This window comes from Humulus lupulus, chromosome 2 (assembly GCF_963169125.1).
Source record: "Humulus lupulus chromosome 2, drHumLupu1.1, whole genome shotgun sequence".
NCBI lineage: Eukaryota > Viridiplantae > Streptophyta > Magnoliopsida > Rosales > Cannabaceae > Humulus > Humulus lupulus.
In genome coordinates, this window is record NC_084794.1 from 19,728,781 (window position 1) to 19,749,731 (window position 20,951).

A 20,951-nucleotide genomic window follows, 5' to 3' on the forward strand; every position below is an offset into this window, starting at 1 on the left:
GGATTGCAGTTGGTATTGGAAGCGTATAGTTGTTGTGAAAGAAAGATTCAAAGCCAAAATTTCGCTTGGATCTTTTTTATCTCAGAACTATAGCATCAAAAATGGTTTAGAGCTGATGGTTGTTCCTGAAATTAAAGTGCTTTGGAGCAAGTTTGTTTGGGATAGACTTATTACTCCTAAACATAGATTCATTATGTGGTCAGTCATGTGGGAGAGATTACATACAAAGAATCGAATTGTTAAATACAATCCGACTCTTGATCAGGCCTGTCTGCTTTGTGGGGAAGCAAATGAAAACATCGAGCATCTCTTCTTCAAGTGTATATATAGCAGGAAATGCCTAACTGCCATTAAAAGTTGGCTCAACTGGAATGCACAGTCAACTAACCTGGTTAGTCTGCTGAAATGGATTTCTCATGCCAAGTTCTCGAGAATACACAAGAGCATGTTGCTGTCCATCCTTGCCGCTACTGTCTATAATATTTGGAGGGTAAGGAATGATGTTCTATGGAACCAGAAGCTTTGGCACATCAAGCACACAGTGAGTAAGATTCAAAGTGAGTGTAAATTGCGATTAATTAGTGTATTACCATGTAAAGCTTCAATTAAAGATAGAGAGTTTCTTTATAGCTTATAGCTGAATGTTGTACAGGGGATTGTTTTGTATAGGAGCTAAGTGTTGTTCTTGGCCGTTGGTTTTTTGAGCCAAGTTGGTTTCCTTATTTGTTGAGAATTCTTGGTGTATTTGTACATGATAATTTGAGCAATACAATGATCTTATTCATAAAAAAATATATATATATATAAAAAAAACAAATAAGCTAAAAAAAAAAAAATCAAATTACAAACATACATTTCCAAATTAATAGAACTTGATTAAAAGTAAAACTATAATATAAACCAACTTTTATACAAAAATATAGGAAAATAAACCTATAAAAGTGAAAATTCTAAAAAAAAAAAAAATCATATATTAATTTTTCATTTAAAAAAAAATCATATTTTTAGACACTCTTTTAAAAATCCCATATAAAATGTAATTTCCTCCTCAAGAAAAACCCTTTCTTCATGTAAACTAATTTGCTTTTGACCTTCAGGAGGTCAAAGATTCAACGGTTTTACTTTCTAATAACATGTCATCACACTAGTTTATAAAATCTGAAAAAGAAAAAAAGATGATTAGTAGTAGTTGATCATTTCTTAAACATTCTCTTCAGACCTAAATACGATTTATCATAGACAAAATGTGATCACAGATGAACTAGCAGGAGCATCATATGTTATGTTGTCTCACCCACCTCACCCACTAATTAATTAATTCAACCGTTATAATAGACTATTTACTCTTATTTAAATGAGTAAGTTTCATGATGTTGGTCATTTCGTTTTATAAACTTGGTTTTCAGTTATTAATAAAGAAGTTAATTATATATATGTATAATTATAATTAAAGAACGGTTAACGGTTAGGTTAATACAAAACCCTCTCACCAAAAACCAAACGGAAGAACAAATTTCAACATAATATGAGGCTCTGCGCTTTTCTTTTTGTTATTTCAGTTTCCACTTCCAATACTTCCAAAGCATATATTATTTCTCCTCCACCTAGCTCCTATATATGAACCAAAACCAAAAACAACATCAAATAAAGATCACAAAAAAAAACCTAATAAATATATATAGGGAAAATAAATAAATCAAAACTTGGGTTAATTATTTTACATATATTTTAGTGATGGAAAATATTTCAAAGATAGAAAGCGAAGAATGCAGAGCTGCGATCAGAGACCTCATAGAGCAACAGCAACCTCTTCTCATCACCGGCAATGGAGCTCCAGAAGAACCACCGAAACAGCCGAAAACTCCGACGCAAAAGGCCGTGAGAAAGACTTTCAAAGGCACAGCCCACTTGGCCAACCTTCTCCCCACCGGTTCGGTCCTCGCTTTCCAGATTCTCTCCCCGGCTATCACCCACCGGGGCCAGTGCCGCTCCCCCGTCAGCCAAACCATCACTCTCGGCCTCCTCGCTTGTTGCGCCGTCTCCTGCTTCCTCCTTTCCTTCACTGACAGCTTCAGGGACCACCGCGGCAAGGTTCGCTACGGGCTCGCCACGTTCCGAGGGTTGTGGATCATGGACGGCTCATCTTCTCCCGATGCGGTCGTCATTACGGCGGAGGAAGCCTCCAAGTTCCGCCTTAGGGCTATGGATTTCGTCCACGCGTTGGCGTCGCTGCTGGTTTTCTCGGCTGTGGCGGCGTTTGACCAGAATGTGGTCAAGTGCTTCTATCCTGCGCCGTCGGAGGAGGCTAAGGAGCTTCTTGTGGCGGTGCCGGTGGCGGTCGGCGTTGTGTGCAGTTTGTTCTTTGTTGCGTTCCCAAGTAGGCGCCATGGTATTGGCTTTCCTCTGTCTCGCCATTAGTTTTTTTTTTTTTCTCGTTCATGTATAATTTGTTGAAAATTTTATAATGTCGACTATCTTTTTTTAATAATGTTTTGCGTACTTAGGATAATCTCTTTTGAAAGATATTGCATTTTATGATTATTCACTGAGCCCGTCTTAACTTTGGCCAGAATTATTCTAAGTATTATTTTTTAAAGGGGAATTAGCCACATAAGTAGACAATGTTTTGAAAAATTAGTAAATTTCACCTTTTTTTTTTTTTTTTTTTTTAAGTACTCAATGTCTGCTTAACTCAAGTTTCATTGGTTAATGATAATGATAATAATAATAATGAGAATATGAATATGAATATGAATGGGAAGAAATTTTGATTCTTTTGTTTGATGGAGACGTTGTTATTTATAAGGATTATTATGATTTGTATAATATGAAATGGAATAGAATAAAAATATATTATTTTGACCATCTACACTTATAAAATATATTTTTTAAACAAATTATCATTATTTTTTAATGTTAGCTTTCATTATATATCAAATCATCAATTTTATTCTAAACCAATTTTTTTATTAAATTACCCTTATATATAAATTAAATAGATAAATAATATATATTATATATAAATATTTTGTAGAAAGAAGTATTATAATAATACTTAAAAAAATGTACTTAATTGAATGAGTTATTTTTATTTTATTAAAAAATTCATAAAATCTAATTTTCTATTAAATTTAACTCTTAGTAAGATATATATTTAAATTTTAATAGTTTGTAATTGGTGTTATATTTTAAATAATATAAAATTTTAAGATGGCTACTAAATTTAAGATGAATGTTTAAAATAATTAAATAATATATTTCTGCATAATAAACACTATTTTTTACTACAAAATATATAAAAAAGGTATTTTCAAATATATAATAAAAATGATGTAAAAATAACAAATATAATAAGGATGATGTAAAAATAAATAAGGATTATAATATAATATAAGAATCATAATTTTTTAATAATATATAAATTATATAGTAACACAAAAGATGGAATGTAATTGCTTTTCCACCTAATTTTAAGTGGATTAATAGTTCCATCAAAATGTGTAATAAGATTTTTTATTTGAAAATCATTTCCCACTTGATTTTACCAACAAAACAATAGAATGGAATAAAAATGCAGTTTATTTGAAAAAAAATCGCCAATCCCCATTTGCCTATTTCATTCTTGTCCCTCCAATAAATAGTTGACATATGTTTTTTTTTTCTTTTTATCCCAACTAATTTTGTTTACCCTCTTCATATTTATTTCCTCAAAATTTGAACCTCATTAATTAATTCTTACTACTGTTTTTATATAATTATATGATAATAAAATAATATATATATATAACAATTAAACTTTTAAAAAGTAGAGATTTAATAAAAAATATTACATTTTTAATAGAAAATATTACATTTTATCTTAAAAAAATGAAAAGAAATCAATTGGTCCCATGTAATTCTCTATCCATCACATCTCTTATATAAATACATAAAGTTTTTATAAAATAGTTTGAGTATATATTATTGACATATATTATAAAAGCTTCCATATATTATTTTATAAAATTAAAAGTATATGTCATTTAAAGAAAGTGAATCGTTCCCAACTTTCCAGTTTCATCATTTTATACCCACTTAAAAAAATAACAATATATTTAAATAAAAATTAATATTGAAGAAATACTATTTTAATATACTATTAAATTTTAATATTTTATGTCAAATTAAATTATACATGATGAATAAAATCTCTATATTATCATTATGGCTACAAAAATTAAAAAAATATTATATAAGTGTTACATATATATAATTAGTACTATATTATTGATAATGCAGCTAGAAATTTTTTCATTTCACTTTGTTATGTTAATTTTTATTTTTTTAAAACCAATTTTTTTTTGTATTATAAATGTTATCCTAGGCGTCTATATTTTTTACATAAATTTTATCAATAAAATAAAATAAGTTTACATTCACTTTCTTTAAATGACATATACTTTTAATTTTATAAAATAATATATAAAAGCTTTTATAATATATGTCAATAATATATGCTCAAACTATTTTATAAAAACTCTATCTATTTATATGTCAATTGATTTCTCCGTTTTATTTTTTTAAGATGAAATGTAATATTTTTTATTAAAAATGTAATATTTTTTTATTAAATTTCTACTTTTTAAAAATTTAATTGTTATATATATTATTTTATTATCATATAATTATATAAAAACAGTAATAAGAATTAATTAATAAGGTTCAAATTTTGAGGTGATAAATATGAGGAATTAATCAGAGTAAACAAAATTAATTGGCATAAAAAGAAAAAAAAACATATGTCAACTATTCATTAGAGGGACAAGAATGAGATAGGCAAATGGGACAAGCCATTTTTTTTTATTTTATTTCATTCCTCAAACCAAACAATACCTTAGAAGCTAATTAAGTGTACACGTGTTAATTCCTCGTTGGTTCACCTCATATGAATAATGCTACATCATCAAAGTTACACATAGTTAAAATTGGGTAGTAACAGAAATAGTATTTTATGGTACTTGGGTAATTTTGTCGTAAAAAGAAAAAGAAAAGTTTAAGTAGTTAAGTGTAACAAAAATTTAAATAGTGTTGCCGCACATTTTCCTTTATAAAACTAACAAGTAATTCCCAAAATATATTTCTTCCTCCCTAATTAATTAATACTAATTAGAGTGATTTTATTGGCATATCATTTTTTTTACTTTTCTCACCTACGGTATAATTTATTTGTTATTTATAAATATAATATTGTGTAAATTGATAGAAATATGCTTAGCACCTTAGTGTAAGAGGTATATCTCAACATCCTTAATAAAATGAAATCACATTTATTGGAGGCCAAATTTCATTTGTAGAAAAACTCACCCACATGGATCCTGTTTTCAATTTTTTAGGTTTTTCATATTTAGGTTATGGAAATGGGCTACCAAAACCCGTTCAAAACTGTTCGAATTTTGTTTATGGATTCATGTCAGATTTCAGGTTGAGTTTGTGTGAGTGAGATTAACTTTTGGATTAAGCTGAGATTGGGCTCATAAAACAATTTGAAAAAAATGCCTTTTATTGCAACAAACTTCAGTTTTACCATTTTTTTTAAAACACTCTCTTCACCATTTCCTTTGATCTTCATTTCACATGAGAACCAACCACTTTTTGTTACACACAATCTCACCAACTCATCAAATAATACACATAAAAACAAAATATAGCTCAACTATTACTATACCCAAAAAAGAGAAAGAGAAAAAAAAATCCAAATAAAAAAAAATCGTGACTTGATGGGTATTGTTGTTATGAGAAGGAGGAAAGAAGATGAGGCTTTATAATAATAATCATAATAGTGAGTGAGAGAGATTTAGAAGGTAGTTGAGGATGCGATAGAGAGGAAAAGAGTTGTAAGTGCATAAGGAAAGGATTGAAGAGCATGGTAGGTTGGTGGATGGTGGCAGCTCTTTATCCAATTGAGGAAGAAGATGAAAGGAGAAAAAAATGGCTGGGAGTGAGTGAGAAATAGTAGGGAACGATTGTCATGAAATAGTTTTATGTTAGGCTTTGTTTTAACTATTCTATATTTACATATTAGTTTTTTTTTCCTTTCAAATATGATATATATATTTTTGGATATAGTATTAGTTGAATTATATTGGTTCGTTTTTGGCTAACTTGAAATCTGAATTTAGATTGGCTTGATTTTATGCGAATGTTATAGGGTAGGGCTCAATCAAGTTAGACAAATTTAATGGATTGAAGCGAGATTTATGCTTATTGTACAAAACCTACTAATGTGAGAGATGACAAACAATAACAATATAAGATGACTATCGACGATAAAAAATAATTAATAAGTAACGATGAAAACATATAATCGACGATAATGACAACACAAATAAAACAGGTAAAGAGAATGAATTATCAATTTCATTAGAGTAGGATATCGCGAAATATTTTTTTGTTTGAGAGAAACAATACCATTAGTTCCAAGATTGATAATTCTACTTATTTGGATGAGATTATTTCTTGTTCTTATAAAAATTTGTTACTATTAGTGAGCGTAATTGCGACTATTATTGAATCATTTGGTTTTTTTAAAGGAAAATATTGAATTATTTGTTTTAATCCAAGTACAGTCCTTTAAAAAAAAAATCCACACAAGAAAGAGGCCCCTTATTTTATTGATCGTACTTAACCCATCATAAAGAATGAGTAAATTTGTTTCCTATTAGGAAGGTACATGATTACGCGCGCTTAAGGCAAGTGGGGATGCAAAGTGACCAGATCAGCTCTATGCGTTTTCAGTAAAGAAATAAAATAAATTCTCCGAGAAAGCAAATTTCGGATTTGGACATCAAAACAAAATCAACGAAACAGAGTCAGAGAGAGAGAGAATATATATATATCTCCAGATAATAATAATTATTATTTTTTTATTAAAGAAGTATAAGATTAACCCAAAACCCTTTCCTTGGCTAGTGGAAGCTGATTTATTGTCTTAATTAATTCCACCTAAATAAATAAAAAAATGGATAAGGAGAGAGAAAATATAATATTAATTAAATTAAATAAATATAAAAGAAAGGAAAAAGAAAAACTAAGCACTTTGAAACCACAAAGCCCATTTGTGAATCAATCAGTCAGAACCATTATCTCTCTCTCTCTTTCTATGTCATCTCTCACACAATCCCAAAATTTCAAAAGGCATCTCTACATAATATCTGACAATACAATACCCAAAACCAACTCCTTTTCATTTTTCTTTTCTTTTCTTTTCTTTTCTTCTCTACCAAACAAAACTTATTATTACCATCACCCCATCTCTATTTATTTTATCAAATTCAAAATTAAAAAAAAAATAGAAAAGAAAAATGGGCAAGAGTGAGAGAGAGACTGTTCTTTCATTTGTTCCTACTAGTAATAGTAGTAGTAGTACTAGATGTTATTGTTCTCCATTAATTCCAAATCCAAATCCAAATCCAAAAACAAAAACAAAACCAAAATCCAATCTTTTATATTTTATTTTCTCAATCAAACACGACCGATTTCTCTGACTCAACTCAGTCCGTTACTCGCCACCTGCTTTTGTTTCTATTTTTCTTTTCTTTTCTTCTTCTTAAGTTTAAGCTTTGAGGTTTATTTGTTATTAATCTCAAATCTCACCGCACATCTCAATCAATCACGCAAACTCACAAACTCTCCCTTCAATTTAATGTTTTTATTTTTGATTCTTTGTAGAGAGAGAAAGAGTGTTTTCTTTTTTGGATAAAAAGTCTTTGTTGTTGATGTTAGAGAGAGAAAGTCTGGATTTTTGGAATTTATATTCAATTTCATTTCATTCATTCGTTCGTCTCTTTATTACTTTCTTTGCTTTTCTCGTCAAACGCACGAAAAGGGGCAACGACTGCGAACGAACCCTAGTTCTGAAGTGAAGGAGGGATTGGCGCTTTGTTTTTCATTTTTGAGATCAGATAAGTGAAGGTTTTGATTTTCCTGAGCAATTTGCAATGGAGGTTTCTGGTTCGGAAGGAGGAGAGAAGAAGAAGCCGCCTGAGGGAGGAGAGAACAAGACCAAGCGAAAGATGAAGACGGCTTCGCAATTGGAGATTCTTGAGAAAACTTATGCAGGTTTTGCTTTTCTCTGAAAATTTCTGTGTTTTTAGGGTCTGTATCTTTTTTTCTTTTCATTTTTCGTGTTTTTTCGTAGTTGAGTGTTAAAATGTGGAGTGAATTTAAGTTGGTTTTTTTTGTTTTTAGCTGAGGCGTACCCGTCGGAGTCGCTAAGAGCTGAGCTATCAGTGAAACTGGGGCTTTCTGATCGGCAATTGCAGATGTGGTTTTGCCATAGGAGGTTAAAGGACAAGAAGGCTACGCCGGTTAAGCGGCTGGGGGGGCAGGACTCCTCACCTGCTCGCCGTGGTGGGGAGGAAATGGCGGTGGGTGACTTGGGCAATGAACATGCTTCCGGGTCGGGCTCCAGACACAGTCCATTCCGGCATGTTGCTGAGCCTCGGCGAGGTGCTCCACGGCATCGGGTGGGTGGTTCCAGAACTGGAGGCGGTGAAATGCCGGTGATGGCAATGAGGTACTATGAATCACAGCAGACTATTGCCGAGCTTCGAGCTATTGCTTTTGTTGAGGCGCAGTTGGGGGAGCCACTGAGAGAAGATGGGCCAATTCTGGGGATGGACTTTGATACATTGCCACCGGATGCTTTTGGCGCACCCATTGGTAACTCCTATAGTATTGTTGCTTATATGATTTCGAGCTTCAAGTGTGAATATTTTTTGAAGTTCGATGAACAATTTAGGGGAGGATAATTAACGGGATAATCCTACGGAGTCTTTTGTGTTGGCTTAATCAAAGAAAATGGTTCTGGAGACAGTAAGCAACAATGCACTAGCAATTTTTACATCCGGAAGGAAAAATTTGCAATGGTTTCTCGTGCAGCCAAATTATAAATGCAGAACCAAGCACATTGGGTGCATCATGCATAGCCTCGTGTCTTACTAAATTAGAAACTCAAGAAAATATAAGCATTTGGCGCTTTTTTTTTTGGTAATGTAGACCACCACCAGCCAAGTAATTTTGACATTAGGAAAGTATATGAATTCTTCCATGTGTAACTTCTGTATTTTAGTTCTCCAGGGAATCTGACATGCTTTTTCCCTTTTAAATTATAGATGTGCTGTTTTAAATTTCCTCTAATGAAAAATGGTTGTTACATCTTTGTGTTGTGGTTCGCCCTTTTCTCCTACCATGTCTCTTAGTTGTAGGTCATTTTGTTTAATCCTTCCTACTCTGTTATTCGCTGCATTTAAAACCGTCATTGTATCTTGTTTCTTATCTTCTTTAGCTTTAGAAAAAGAGCCTTCTAAATTAGCACGGTAGTGTTAACACTTGCTTACATTGCATGTATATATTAACCTTACCTTAATTGTGGTTGAGTGCTTATTACCTGTCAACTTGTTTTTGGAGCAGCAACGGTTGGGCAGAAGCAATCTCGTCGTCCTTATGATGCTAAAGTATATGAACGTTCTGATGTTAAATCAATTAAGGTTAGAAGCTTTTTATTTCTTTATTTTAAGTGCATGGCATGATATGAATGATACAATTGATTGTGATCGACATCTCTCTCTCCCTCCTAATAATTGTTTATTTCCCCATGCACCGACTGTGCTATTGACATGTGATGTTAGCTGATTTGTAATCAGCAATTGCCCAGAATGAAGTCCTTTTTTTTTATAAAAAAAATCTTTCTTTCTTTCTTATGATATTGTATTCATATTTGTGATTTAAACAAGTTTTCCTTGGAATGCATGAATATTACAATCAATTTGATTTAAAATTCTACATGTACCATTTCACATTTGTTTTAAGCCGTGCTACTTGCATCTTCGCTTAATTTCTTTGCCATCTTCCTTGCAAGAAATATTCAAGATGTGACATTAATTAGAACTTTACTTTATCATTTGATGTTAAGCTACTTCACTCGAGGGGTAGCTCGAACAATCAGGCCTGTGGGCTCCCATAATTTTGAGGTTCAAGTTTCTCTTGGATACCTACATAAAAACATAGCAAATGCTATCTTTTCCTCAAATATTGTAGGGTTGTGTGAGGAGCCCAATTCTAAAAAAGTGAAAATATAATTTTTAAGCTACTTCTTTGCTTCTGTCTCTATCTTGTTTTCCCTAAATCAAGGGTCATTATACATCAGTTTTAGCCACTCAAAGATTTTACTTTATCAAATTACCAGCATATTGCTTTAGCTTTTGTATCGACCCTTTGTTGATATTGTATTTAACGCTCAATGAAGCTATATATATCATGTAACTTTGTTCTCCCTTTACGAAAGGGCAAAAAATAATTATAAAATAATCGCCTTATGTTTTTAATTCGTTGTTAGGGTACTGGAAGGGCTCTCCTTGAATACCAGTTCATTCCAGAGAAGCCAACTGTTAAGACTGAGGCATATGAAAGACTTGCCCCATCTTATCACTATGGTTCGCCTGCTGAAGGGCCTAGTACCAGGACTTCATTGTTATCTGCTGGGCACCCATATGCGCCTAGCAATGAACACTTATCTTCTGGATATGGATTTCAAGGTGAGATGAGTGTTCTGAAATCTTTTGCCCCAGCAAGGCAAACGGAGTCACATTTTGCCATATGTCTTGGGATAGTATAAATGTTAGACAGAAGATCAGTTATTTATACTATTATACTTTTACAGATGCTTATTTTGGTACTCATCCGATTAGTCAATTGGAAAATCCATATATAGCATCTGAGAGGAGAGCTACCATTGAGGAGGATGCTTTACGAAATGACAGGAGGCGCAAGGTATTTATTGCACTATATAACTATTTATATTTTGTCTTTGGACCCTGGATAATTAATTTTTATTATTTTGTTTACTCCTTGCAGAGTGAAGAGGCAAGAGTAGCCAGGGAGGTTGAAGCTCATGAGAGAAGGATAAGAAAAGAACTCGAGAAACAAGATATTTTGAGGCGGAAGGTTGGATATGCATTGTAGTACTGTATTTTATTCTGTACATTGTCTTAAACCTTTCCTATTGTTTTTGTATTTAGAGAGAGGAGCAAACAAGGAAAGAATTGGAGAGACAAGACCGTGAGAGGCGAAAGGAAGAGGAAAGACTATTGCGTGAGAAGCAGCGAGAGGAGGAGAGATACCAGAGGGAGCAAAGGCGTGAACTGGAGCGGAGAGAGAAATTCTTGCAAAAGGAGTCCTTAAGAGTATGAATATATATGTTAATATATTGCAGCTCCTTTTGTTTATTTTTGGTATGAGTTGGTAAGTTTTATGTTTGCTATGTACTCAGGCAGAGAAAATGAAGCAAAGAGAGGAATTACGCAGAGAAAGGGAAGCAGCAAGGCTCAAAGCTGCCAATGAGAGAGCAATGGCTCGCAAAATTGCTAAAGAATCAATGGAACTCATTGACGATGAACGTTTGGAACTCATGGAGTTAGCTGCATCATGCAAGGGGCTGCCCTCAATAGTTTCCCTTGATTATGAAACTTTACAGAATCTTGAGTTATATAAAGGTACACATATTTCCTTGGCATACCTTACCACATGTGCAACTTTTTACTGAGCTGCAAAGAATTTCGATTTTGTTGTTTTTCCTATTGTAATGAAAAATTATACATCTAACTGAAACTGTTTGGCTTCTGAGATCTTTTATGTAGCACAAAATTCATTTCTCTTAATATATTTATTTCTTTTAAAATTAAACTTTCTAATCATTAATGGATTGACCACAATCCACGCAGCCTTCTCTGGATGCACATCATGATTATTGTTAAAAAGAAAAAGAAAAAAAATCTATTGCCTGCTCTTAATATTTGACTACTTGGAAGTTGCAACTCTTGTCTACTTTTTTCTTTTTTTTTTTTCCCTTTCCGTCATCTATTTTTGCTTGGCCTATGCAATTTAATTATATTCTTTGACCAATGGTATCTTTTTATTCAGACATGAGAATTGCTTTTCCGCCGAAGTCTGTGCATTTGAAAAAGCCTTTTGCAGTCCAACCCTGGACAGATTCTGAGGACAACATTGGAAATCTTCTAATGGTGAGTTAGATAATTTATGTTCTCCATGTTATTTATGTTTCCTCCTCCCCTCTTTTATTGTTATGGTTAGGATGGTATTATCAATTAGTTGGAATACGAGATAATCTGGTTTGTTTCTCAACGAGATATGGCTTTGTATTACTGTATCAGTAGTTTGTTTACGGAAAGGAGACCAATTATTTTTCTGAACTGATTTTGTGATTATATTTATACACATGTATGGAAGTGTGTAGTTATTGCAATTACATGGAAGGCATTATATGATTTTTTTAAAAAGTAATTTTGTGCTAGAAAGTAATTATTTCAATGAGTATTTATTTACTTGTTTATTTGTGCAAGTTATATCATTAGGTATCTTTCTAAGATCTTTAGTTATTCTAGGTGTGGAGGTTTTTGATTACGTTTGCAGATGTTCTTGGACTTTGGCCTTTTACTCTGGATGAATTTGTTCAAGCTTTTCATGATTATGTAAGTTTGGCGACTCTGTTTTCTCATTTTCTTTTTCCCAATTGAGTTGACTTTTTCTTTTCTTACAGATTGTAGGTGTCTGTTTACATAATTTATTAGAAGGGGTTATCAGTTATTTATTTTTGAAGTTAGACCAAAGTGAAATTTCTTCCTTTAATTTGATGGTGTTATGTTACCTTGACTTTATGCCAGGATCCAAGGTTGTTGAGTGAGATACACGTTTCTCTTCTGAAATCTATTATTAAAGATATTGAAGATGTAGCGAGAACACCATCTATGGGGCTGGGAGCAAATCAAACGACTGCTGCCCACCCAGTAGGTGGTCATCCACTAATTGTAGAAGGGGTAAGCCAAGGCTGTTGTTACTGCTGCAGTTTTACTTAGTTTTTTTATTTTGGGTGATCTGATATCCATTTTTCTCTTTTTGAATTATTGACCAGGCATATGCTTGGGGTTTTGATATTCGAAGCTGGCAAAACCACTTAAATCCATTGACATGGCCTGAAATATTACGACAATTTGCTTTATCTGCGGGATTTGGACCACAACTGAAGAAGAGGAATGCCGAATCATCATATCATCGTGACAACTATGAAGTATTCTTTTTCTCTAGCTCTGTTTATAACATTCAAGGAGCGCTGTTGTATAATTTTTTCTAATTCAGATATTTAAGTAATTTTATTATGATTATTTTCATGTTCCCCAGAACAAATTCATTTACATGCCCTTCTTTTTTTGTGGATAAATATGTTCAGTGTTTATTCCTTTGGTTAACGTAACTGCCGAAGTGTAGCTTGGGTTAGAATACCATATACAATATGTATTCTTCTTATATTTTGTTATTGATAGCTTTCATTTAGCAATAAATATGGAACTAGCATGAGTCATGTGTTTTTTTTTTTTGCAAATGATCCCCTGTATCACATTTTTATTTTTTATTTTTGTAGGGTAATGATGGTGCAGATATAGTCTCCAATTTGCGAAGTGGAGCAGCTGTTGAAAATGCTTTTGCTAAAATGCAAGAGAGGGGATTTTCTAATCCACGTAAATCTAGGCATCGGTTGACTCCTGGAACTGTTAAATTTGCTGCATTTCATGTTCTCTCTCTTGAGGGGGACAAGGGTCTTACTATATTAGAAGTTGCAGACAGGATTCAGGTAATTTTGTGTTGTTTATTGTTTGTTTTTGCTTTGTGCAAAAGGGGAGCTCAATATAAAACTCTCATTTGACTTCACATTCTAGTTTGCATCAAACTCATTTATTAATTGTGATTTAAGAAATCTGGACTTCGGGACCTTACAACTAGCAAGACACCAGAAGCCTCTATAGCTGCTGCTTTATCTAGGGATACAAAGCTTTTTGAGAGGACTGCTCCTTCAACATATTGTGTGCGTGCTGCCTACAGGAAGGACCCAGCTGATGCTGAGGCAATACTTTCCTCAGCCAGGGAAAGAATACGTGTCTTTAAGAATGGGTTTTTGGATGGAGAAGATGCTGATGAAGGTGAAAGAGACGAAGATTCTGAAAGTGATGGAGGAGAGGACCCTGAAATTGATGATTTAGGTACTGAAATAAATCCTGAAAAAGAGGCACTAGTATCTCAAGAAGTAAACAAATTAAATGAAGTATCTGTTTCTGGTAATGGAGAAGAAATTGTTCAAGTAATTGAAACTCCAAAAAAAGATCTCCAGAATTCTTGTGGAGATTCTGTACACTCTGAAAGTTGTGTAAAGATGGAAGATGGTGCTTCTTTCTTGACCCAACCTGTTAATGTTGTTGCAAGCAACAATGATGTACCTAATTTTGGTGGCGAAGATCCAGATATTGATGAAAGCAATCCCGGTGAGCCGTGGGTTCAAGGACTTGTGGAAGGAGAATACTCTGATCTGAGTGTTGAGGAGCGCCTTAATGCCCTTGTTGCACTAGTCGGTGTGGCAATTGAAGGAAACTCAGTTCGTCTTGTTCTTGAGGTATGCTTTTTTCTTCCTTCATAATCTTACACTTTGGGAGGTCAAGCTTGAAAATTCCCTAGTGGATTCTTCTGGCTGTAATTTAAAGTGAGTGCTTGTTTCAGGAGCGATTAGAAGCAGCAAATGCTTTAAAGAAGCAAATGTGGGCAGAGGTTCAATTAGATAAACGTCGTATAAAAGAAGATTATGTGTTGAGAATGCCTTACACATCATTTATCGGTAACAAGTTTGAGCTCAATTCTGCAATTTCTTCAGCAGAGGCAAAGCAAAGTCCTTTGGTCAATGTTGATGACAAAAACAATGAAACAACAGGAGTTCTTTCAGTTCGGGGGGAGCAGATGGGTGATCCATCGAATAACAATCCTTGTGTCAGCGGTTTTCTTTCTGAAGGAAACTTGCAAATGCAAGAGGTCTGTGCTGGTCCTGATAATAACCTTTTTCAGCAACCAGGATATGCTGCTGACAGGTCTCGATCGCAATTAAAATCTTATATTGGGCACAAGGCAGAAGAGATGTACGTGTATAGATCATTGCCACTTGGTCAGGATCGTACACGTAATCGGTACTGGCAGTTCATTACATCTGCTTCTCAAAATGATCCTGGCTGTAGCAGGATATTTGTCGAGTTGCATGATGGGCGTTGGAGGCTTATTGATTCTGAAGAGGTACTATCTTCTTGAGATCTTTCATGTTTTGCAAGTGTTTCATGAGTTTTTTGTTCATTTGTTTTTGTTTTTGTGTTTGTTTGTGATGCTTATTCTATTGATTTTGACTAGTTAGCTTTACTTGTATGGCTTCTTCTATCTATTTTTCCACACAAAACAATAGGATATGATATATTATTTCCTATCTTGTAATTTCAAGCACAAAGGCTTGAACGTCTTTCCATTTTTTTTTTTGAGTTGCAGAAGGGTTATTTTTTCGTCATTCTCTGTTTTCAAGTGTCATTAAAAAAGAATACATCTGATGTTTTAACTTTTTCCTGTTTATCTTGTATCCGCTCTTTATTTTGCATTTGCTATTCTGCATTCTTATAGCCTATCTGCAGGGTTTTGATGCTCTGCTGGCATCATTGGATGTACGTGGGGTTAGGGAATCCCAATTGCACGCGATGTTGCTGAGGATTGAGCTCTTTTTCAAGAAAGCTGTTAGGAAGAAGATGCTGCATGCTAACATGGGGAGGCAAAGTGAAGACACTGCGAAAACAGCAGCTGTTCCCTCTGATTGCAGTAATGGTTTTGATAGCCCTAGCAGTACTCTGTGTCTTGCTGAGTCTGATTTGTCGGAGAGTTCTACTTCTTTTGTGATTGAGCTTGGGAGGAACAAAAATGAGAAAAATGGTGCATTTCAGAGATATCAAGATCTAGAGAGGTGGATTTGGAAAGAATGCTTAAGTTCTTCAGCGTTATATGCTATCAAGCATGGGAAGAAAAGGTGCAAGCAACTTCTGGATGTATGCGATGCTTGTCATGGGGTCTATTCTTCGGAAAATAATCATTGTCCTTCTTGCCATAGAACCTTTATTTCCTCGGAAAGCGGTACAAGTTTTTCGGAGCACGTCACTCGATGCGAAGATAAACTTAACCTGGACCAATACTGTACTTTGAATGGTTCCCCTTCTTTTCCCCTGAGGATCAGGTTGCTGAAAGTAGTGTTAGCCTTAATAGAGGTGATTGTTGTAAATTTAGTTGCTTACGAGTTTTGAAGATTATTTTGCAAAAATCAAGCTCATAATGTGCATTATGCCACAGGTCTCTGTACCTCCAGAAGCCCTTCAATCTCTATGGACTGATAGCCATCGAAAATCATGGAGTACCAAATTAAATGCGTCTTCCTCGGCTGAAGACCTTCTCCAGGTGATTTATTGGTTCTCTTCATCAAATGTTCTAACATGTTCATGTCTTCTTAAGATAGCCATATATTCCCAAGTTGTTGAGTTTCTGGGTGCCTCTTATGGTGCTTTTTGAGCTTTTTTTATTCCAAGCTTCACTTGTTTCACATAAGTAGAATGCTAAAGTAACTTAATATAGTGTATAAAGTATTTTTCTGTTCTTTGCCCTCCTCAAGGTTATGTGTCTCTGATTTCAGGTTCACACATTGTTGGAAAGTGCCATTAAGAGGGAGCATCTGTTCTCAGAGTTTGAGACCACATATGAACTTTTGGATTCCTTGAATCCAAGAAGATGCGTTGCTCCTAATTCTACCTGTTTTGAAACAATTACAGTGCTTCCGTGGGTACCCCTAACAACAGCTGCTGTGGCTTTGAGAATCATGGAGTTCGATGCAGCCATTTTTTACATAATGCAACAGAAACTGGATTCTCAAAAGGACAGGGGATCTGGAAATGTTATTGTAAGTTATCTGATACGGCCTCAGAAAATATCAGACTGCCAAAAAGAAAAACTTATTATAAAGTGGAACTGGATAATTTTTTTTTACCTGCTTGGTAGATGCTTGACCGAGTTTCAGTGTAGCTTTTTGTTAGCCATAAGTTACTCATGTTATCAATAAATTAATAAGATGCCCATATAGGAATTGTGATTTTAAGATAAAGCTTACATGTGAAAAGTCTATTGTTGTAATATTCGTAGCATAACATTGTATCTGATAGATTAGTTGGATTCAGCTGGTAAGACGTACCTATTTTGAGATTAAGTATATTGATCAGGATAGCTTTTGGCTTTTATCAGTCGTTATAGAAGTTATTATGATGTCTAATTTAAAATAATGTTGCTAATCCTGTTTTTTGGTTCCTCAGAAGCTGTCTGCAAAATATGCATTTATGCAAAATCCCCTTGATGATGGGATAACCAGAACTCCATGTCAAGCTGATAATCTCAAGAAAGATAGCTGGGTTGATCTTGGGGTAGGACTGGAAAACTCTGGTCACAAAAAAGGCAGCCGTGGAAATGGAAGTGGAAATGGGAGAGGCCGTGGCCGTAGTCATGTGACTACGACTCGTACTCGTGGAGGTCGATCACAGAAAAGAGCTACTGGTTCTAGAGGTGAATCTGCGAAGAGAAATGATAGGGCATTGGGACAAGAACTCAAACTCAGATGGAAAGGTAGTCAACGTGGACGAGGATGTAAACGTGGTCGGCGCACTGTTAGAAGCAGGCAAAAGCCAGCAAAAAGGATGTTTGGTACTGGTGCGGGGGAAAATATCCCAGAAGAGAGCATTGATGAGAAGTTCCCAAGAAGCCTGGTCCAAGATTGGAATACAGAAGACACAACTGGTTTGCAATTGGAAGATGCCGAACCAGCTAGCAGCAGTTCTGAAAGATCAGAGTACGAGGAGGGAAATGGCCAAGGATCAGGAGATGAATTTGATGAAATGGGAATGGATGACTATGCCACTGGCTTCAATGACAGGGCTGGTGACTTGGACGGTAGTGATTATAATGGTGATGAGGTTGACGAGGACGAGGACGACAACGATGAGGATGACGATCAAGATGAGTACGATGTCAGACAAGATGAACAAGGGGATTTTAATGTTGACAGATTCATAAATGGCGATTCAGATGAAGAGGAAAACAGGGAGGAAGGCGGGCAAGACATGGAAATCGATCAACAAACGGGATCCACGTCGTCAGATTACAGTGACTAGAAACAGACAAAAATTGCAAACAGTGTTGTACATTTTGACGTACGGGGGTGTCCCCTCCTAAATCATGTTGCAATTTTTATATATATGCGGGATAACCCCGTGGCAGATAATGTAATTTATAAGCAAATCTGTCTTTTGGTACGAATGAAATAGCTATGCAAAGCCCAGCCAAAGGAAAAGCAAAATGGCAACGCAATGCATTTTTTTATCTGGAGAAGAGAGGTATTGCATATTTACTAATTATTAGCTGTAACCAATACTTTCTGTATTATATCCTTCAAAATACCTCACAAAAATCTAATTTTCTATTTTTTTTAATACCAGATTCTCTATGAAAAAAATGAAAGAGAAAGAAAGAAAAATAAAATGACAACAAAAAATAATTAAATATGTTTATAGAAGAGTTATTTTTATAGCTAGATGTTTATGTTACTGTAACTTAGTTATTAGAAGCTTGAGAAGAATGTTATCACACTTATCTATATTTTTAGCTTTGTACTGTGAGTGCTGCATTTAATCATCTGCAATCAAACATAAAGCTAAAACCGGTAGATTTAGCACATTTCTCGGAACTAATTTTTTTTAAGCTTAAAAACTCGTATAACAAGTTACAAATGAATACAAGAAAAGCGAAGAAAAAAAATAATAGGTTACAAAATAGAAGCCTATGTATTCACAAATGCTCTCTCTTGAAGCATATTTCTTATCATATAATCTATCTCAACTCAGAAGTTTTTTGATTCCAGCCTTCTGATCTGCTGACAACCTTGCTGGGAACCTAATGTTGAATTTGATTCTCAAGTTCCCTTTCTTTGTTGGTTCTTTTGGCATTGGCATTCCTTCCCTTGGAACAACCTCCTCATAAGTTGGATGAATCACATTATTGATTGGAATGGTCAAATTTCTTCCGTCCAAGGTTGTTAGATGAACTGTGTAACCAGTCAAGGCCTCAGCTAAAGATATCTTCTGTGTGACAAGCAAGTCATTTCCATCGCGAGTGAACACACTATGAGGCTTCTCATCGATTATGAAAACAAGATCAGCTGGAACAATGTTTGGCTGTTCGTTTCCTTTCTCAGGAAAAGTGATCTTTGTTCCCTTCTTCCATCCAGGTTTTACATCTATGGTTAGTATCTCTTCTACTTGCATCGTCTTCCTACATCCACCAGAAACAAGGACCCAGCAAAATGAGTAATCAACTTGATGACATGAAGTAAAAACCAACCAAAATGACAGCTAATTTTGTTTTCTCAACATTCAACTTTGTTAAGCAATACTTTCAATATGCATTGTATTAATTACAAGTGATCCCAACCAATAGAACTGTTGCATTTGGACAGTGCAAACAAACATTAACATCTCATGAGAATCAATAAAGCAACTAATGCTTTTTAGAATATGTGTACTTGATAACTCTTAAGTTCCTAAAAAAGAACTCTTTAGGCCAAGCATCCATTGTATATCATCATAAATGTTAGCCTAGTCGTAATCAATGATAAATTGCATAATCTTATTGAATTTATAAAGATCAAAACTACAATAACCAGCATCGATCTAATGAATAATGAACTCAATTAAACAGCAAGCATAAAGATATAAAAGTCAAGACTTACCCGCTAATATCAACGATATCTCTGGAGATCTTCATCTTCTTTGTAGTCCCCTTGTACAGGTCTTCAAGGCTACAAGGCAGCCTATTCTCAATCGGAGAAGCTTTCCTAGGAGCACCATGGTTCATGGAACCACCTCCACCTCCTTCCCCAAAGGACCCAAACATGTCATCCCTGAAAATCCCACTTGAAAACCTTGAACCCCTCATCCCTCCTCCACCACCCATCCCTCCCAAGCCTCCGAAGGGTCCCGAGGACCCGAAAAACTCGGCAAAAATGTCGTCTGCATTTCGAGGATTGAATTGAAACGTTGTCGGCCCATCACCGGTCGAGAAGAACGTGGCTCCACCGGGTCCTCCGGCGTCTGGGGGTGGCATTTGACCCTTAAGCCCCTCTTCACCGTACTGATCATACACCGCTTTTTTCTGGGGATCACTCAGAACCTGCAGAAAATGAAAATCAAACATAAATTTTCACAGCTAATAAAAGAAACCCAGAAAAATTTAAGCGTCATATCTTCAAAGTTCAGTGATTTAGAGAGAAAAAGAAAGATGGGTTTCGGTCAAAAAGACATACCTCATAAGCTTCAGAGATTTGCTTGAATTTGGCTTCCGCTTCCTTCTTGTTATTTGGGTTCTTATCAGGGTGCCATTTCATGGCAAGTTTCCTATAAGCTTTCTTCAAGTCGTCATCGCTAGCATTCCTATCAACGTTGAGTATCTTATAGTAATCCACTCCCATTTCTTTCTCTCGATCCTTACTTTCTTTAGCTTCTGCTACTGAGTTTAAGAAAGCTCAAAGCTTGAAGTTTCCTGATCGGAAGATCAAAGCTTGAAGTTGATGATGATGATGATGATCTAGTAGAATCAGAACGATTGGTTTGCTGTGTATACGTGTATGGATGGTGGAAAGCGGTGGATTGGGATTTATACTTGGGTTGGTTTTGATTATTTGAGAATTCTGAAGAAGGTTCCAGAAGTAGCCAAAAACAGATATTTCAGACTCATCTTTTTTCTATTCATTTTGGTTTCCCATCTCATTTTAAGCAACAACAACAAATGAATAAAAATAAAAAACTAAATTGTTATTGGGAAATTTCACTATGATACCTAATATTACCAAAAGATACTAACACTAATAATATTTTTAAATTGATACTAAACAATCATCTTATACCCAAAATACCCCTCCCACTATATCAAAAAATCATAAAATCTTCTCTTCCTCTCTCTTC

The 20,951-nt window shown here is 34.6% G+C and overlaps 3 protein-coding genes across 4 annotated transcripts; 2 read left to right on the forward strand and 1 right to left on the reverse strand.

Annotated features, from left to right (window-relative positions):
• The first annotated feature begins 1,454 nt into the window (after nucleotides 1-1,454).
• LOC133817431 (protein DMP7) lies at nucleotides 1,455-2,732 on the forward strand. Its single transcript, XM_062249946.1, has one exon. It carries the CDS (start codon nucleotides 1,735-1,737, stop codon nucleotides 2,416-2,418), a length of 684 nt encoding a protein of 227 aa, XP_062105930.1. The 5' UTR covers nucleotides 1,455-1,734; the 3' UTR covers nucleotides 2,419-2,732.
• Nucleotides 2,733-7,145: 4,413 nt separating this feature from the next.
• Nucleotides 7,146-18,315, forward strand: LOC133817429 (homeobox-DDT domain protein RLT2). Of its 2 annotated transcripts, none has more exons than XM_062249944.1 (19): nucleotides 7,146-8,097; nucleotides 8,227-8,700; nucleotides 9,451-9,527; nucleotides 10,376-10,574; nucleotides 10,700-10,809; nucleotides 10,894-10,983; nucleotides 11,058-11,222; nucleotides 11,309-11,531; nucleotides 11,959-12,059; nucleotides 12,441-12,527; nucleotides 12,720-12,872; nucleotides 12,968-13,123; nucleotides 13,475-13,684; nucleotides 13,805-14,497; nucleotides 14,602-15,162; nucleotides 15,546-16,166; nucleotides 16,249-16,353; nucleotides 16,586-16,849; nucleotides 17,259-18,315. In XM_062249944.1, the coding sequence occupies exons 1-19, from the start codon at nucleotides 7,977-7,979 to the stop codon at nucleotides 18,105-18,107; spliced, it is 5,259 nt and encodes a 1,752-aa protein (XP_062105928.1). In that variant the 5' UTR covers nucleotides 7,146-7,976; the 3' UTR covers nucleotides 18,108-18,315. The 2 variants fall into 2 exon arrangements, with proteins under 2 accessions (XP_062105928.1, XP_062105927.1); XM_062249943.1 differs by having other exon boundaries at nucleotides 7,151-8,097; nucleotides 17,256-18,315.
• Nucleotides 18,316-18,669: 354 nt separating this feature from the next.
• Nucleotides 18,670-20,720, reverse strand: LOC133817430 (uncharacterized). The gene is made up of 3 exons (XM_062249945.1): nucleotides 20,294-20,720; nucleotides 19,721-20,160; nucleotides 18,670-19,263 (listed from the first exon to the last, which is right to left on the reverse strand). The coding sequence occupies exons 1-3, from the start codon at nucleotides 20,456-20,458 to the stop codon at nucleotides 18,828-18,830; spliced, it is 1,041 nt and encodes a 346-aa protein (XP_062105929.1). The 5' UTR covers nucleotides 20,459-20,720; the 3' UTR covers nucleotides 18,670-18,827.
• Nucleotides 20,721-20,951: the final 231 nt, after the last annotated feature.